Below are 1325 nucleotides of genomic sequence, written 5' to 3'. Positions count from 1 at the left end.
AAAGGAAGAGAGAGAGAGAGAGAGAGAGAAAACAGTAATAAAAACAAAGGTGAACAGAGGCTAAAGGAAGATAGCCAAGATTATCTTCTGGCCTTCACATGAACGTGGGCACTAACACCAGTGCACACACGGGAACCTCCTAGACATACACAGATGCCTTATCTCACAGTGATGTCCAAGCCCAAGAAAGACACGACGTTTACACTCACCAAAGGGTACACCTTGGAGTCCTCCTCCTTCTGGAATAAGGTGTCCTCTGTGGAGATGGACACCAGTGACTCTTCGGCACTCAGTCCTTTGGACTGGAATAATTTTCGTCTTTCTTCCAGGGAGAGTCTTGCTTTGTCCTTTCCTTGGTCTAAAATGTCTTCAGGTTTCTGGCCAGCTTCCTCGGTATTATCCACTGTCATACTGATATCTTTGTAAATCTGGCTTACTTCAGGACTACCAATCTTGAAAAGGAAACAAGATTCTGATCCTGCACGTCGCATACCCAAGGCTCCATGCTCCTATCCCCTGCCTGTTTTCATGTCCAGCCAGCCAGTCTCAGGCTAACAGGTGATTCAAAAGGGAGTCTGGGACATTTTATAATAAAGAAATGGATCCAGGCTGTGTGTTCAGGTTAACTCTTGGCCTTCTAACAGACCCACCCAGCAAAGGCCACACAGTAGGCTCTTGGAAACACCACTGGGAGTCTTGTCCTTGGACCAGGGCTAGGTTCTTTCTTGGGGGAGGGGAAAAGCAGGCTGTGAGAGATCCACACTATTATATCACAGGAACTCGGTCCCAAGACCTTCAGCTGACCCACTGACCCTTTATAAGTTAGGTACACACTTCGAGGAAGCTTGGACTGACCTGCCTCCACAAACTGGATGGAACCACCCTCCTAGGCATCTCATAATTACTGAACTTAGTGTATGGGTTTCTCTTCTCTTTAATGTGTGTATTTATGTGGTGTGTGTGTGTGTGTGTGTGTGCATGTGTGTGTGTTTGCAGGTGCTCATGGAGTCCAGAAGAAGACACTGAATTCCCTGGATCTGAAGTTAGAAGACATTTCATCATGGGTGCTGGGAACCGAAAATTCAGCCCTCAGTAAGAACAGCAAGGGCTCTTAACGGCCTAGCTGTCTCTCTAGCCTCGGGACTGTCTCACTTGGATTTTGTACTTCCATAGCCTGGCACACACCAAGCACCAAGCAATGATTCTGAGTAAATGGGTGGATGAGCATTGGGGAGGACCCACCAGGGAGGATGATTCTGGGTAAATGGGTGGATGAGCTTCAGGGAGGACCCACCAGGGAGGATGATTCTGGGTAAATGGGTGGA

The 1325-nt window shown here is 47.8% G+C and overlaps 1 protein-coding gene across 1 annotated transcript in view; it reads right to left on the bottom strand.

Moving 5' to 3' along the window:
• Wdr66 (WD repeat domain 66) overlaps positions 1-491 on the bottom strand; it is a 66691-nt gene extending 66200 nt beyond the window's left edge. The window contains exon 1 of the mRNA XM_021187174.2: positions 210-491. Within this exon, the coding sequence (XP_021042833.2) occupies positions 210-491 (282 nt within the window). The remainder of the gene's footprint in view (positions 1-209) is intronic.
• Between the last annotated feature and the right edge of the window lie 834 nt (positions 492-1325).

The sequence above is a fragment of the Mus pahari genome, chromosome 23 (genome assembly GCF_900095145.1).
Source record: "Mus pahari chromosome 23, PAHARI_EIJ_v1.1, whole genome shotgun sequence".
Lineage (NCBI taxonomy): Eukaryota > Metazoa > Chordata > Mammalia > Rodentia > Muridae > Mus > Mus pahari.
This window is presented reverse-complemented; position numbering and strand designations above follow the sequence as displayed.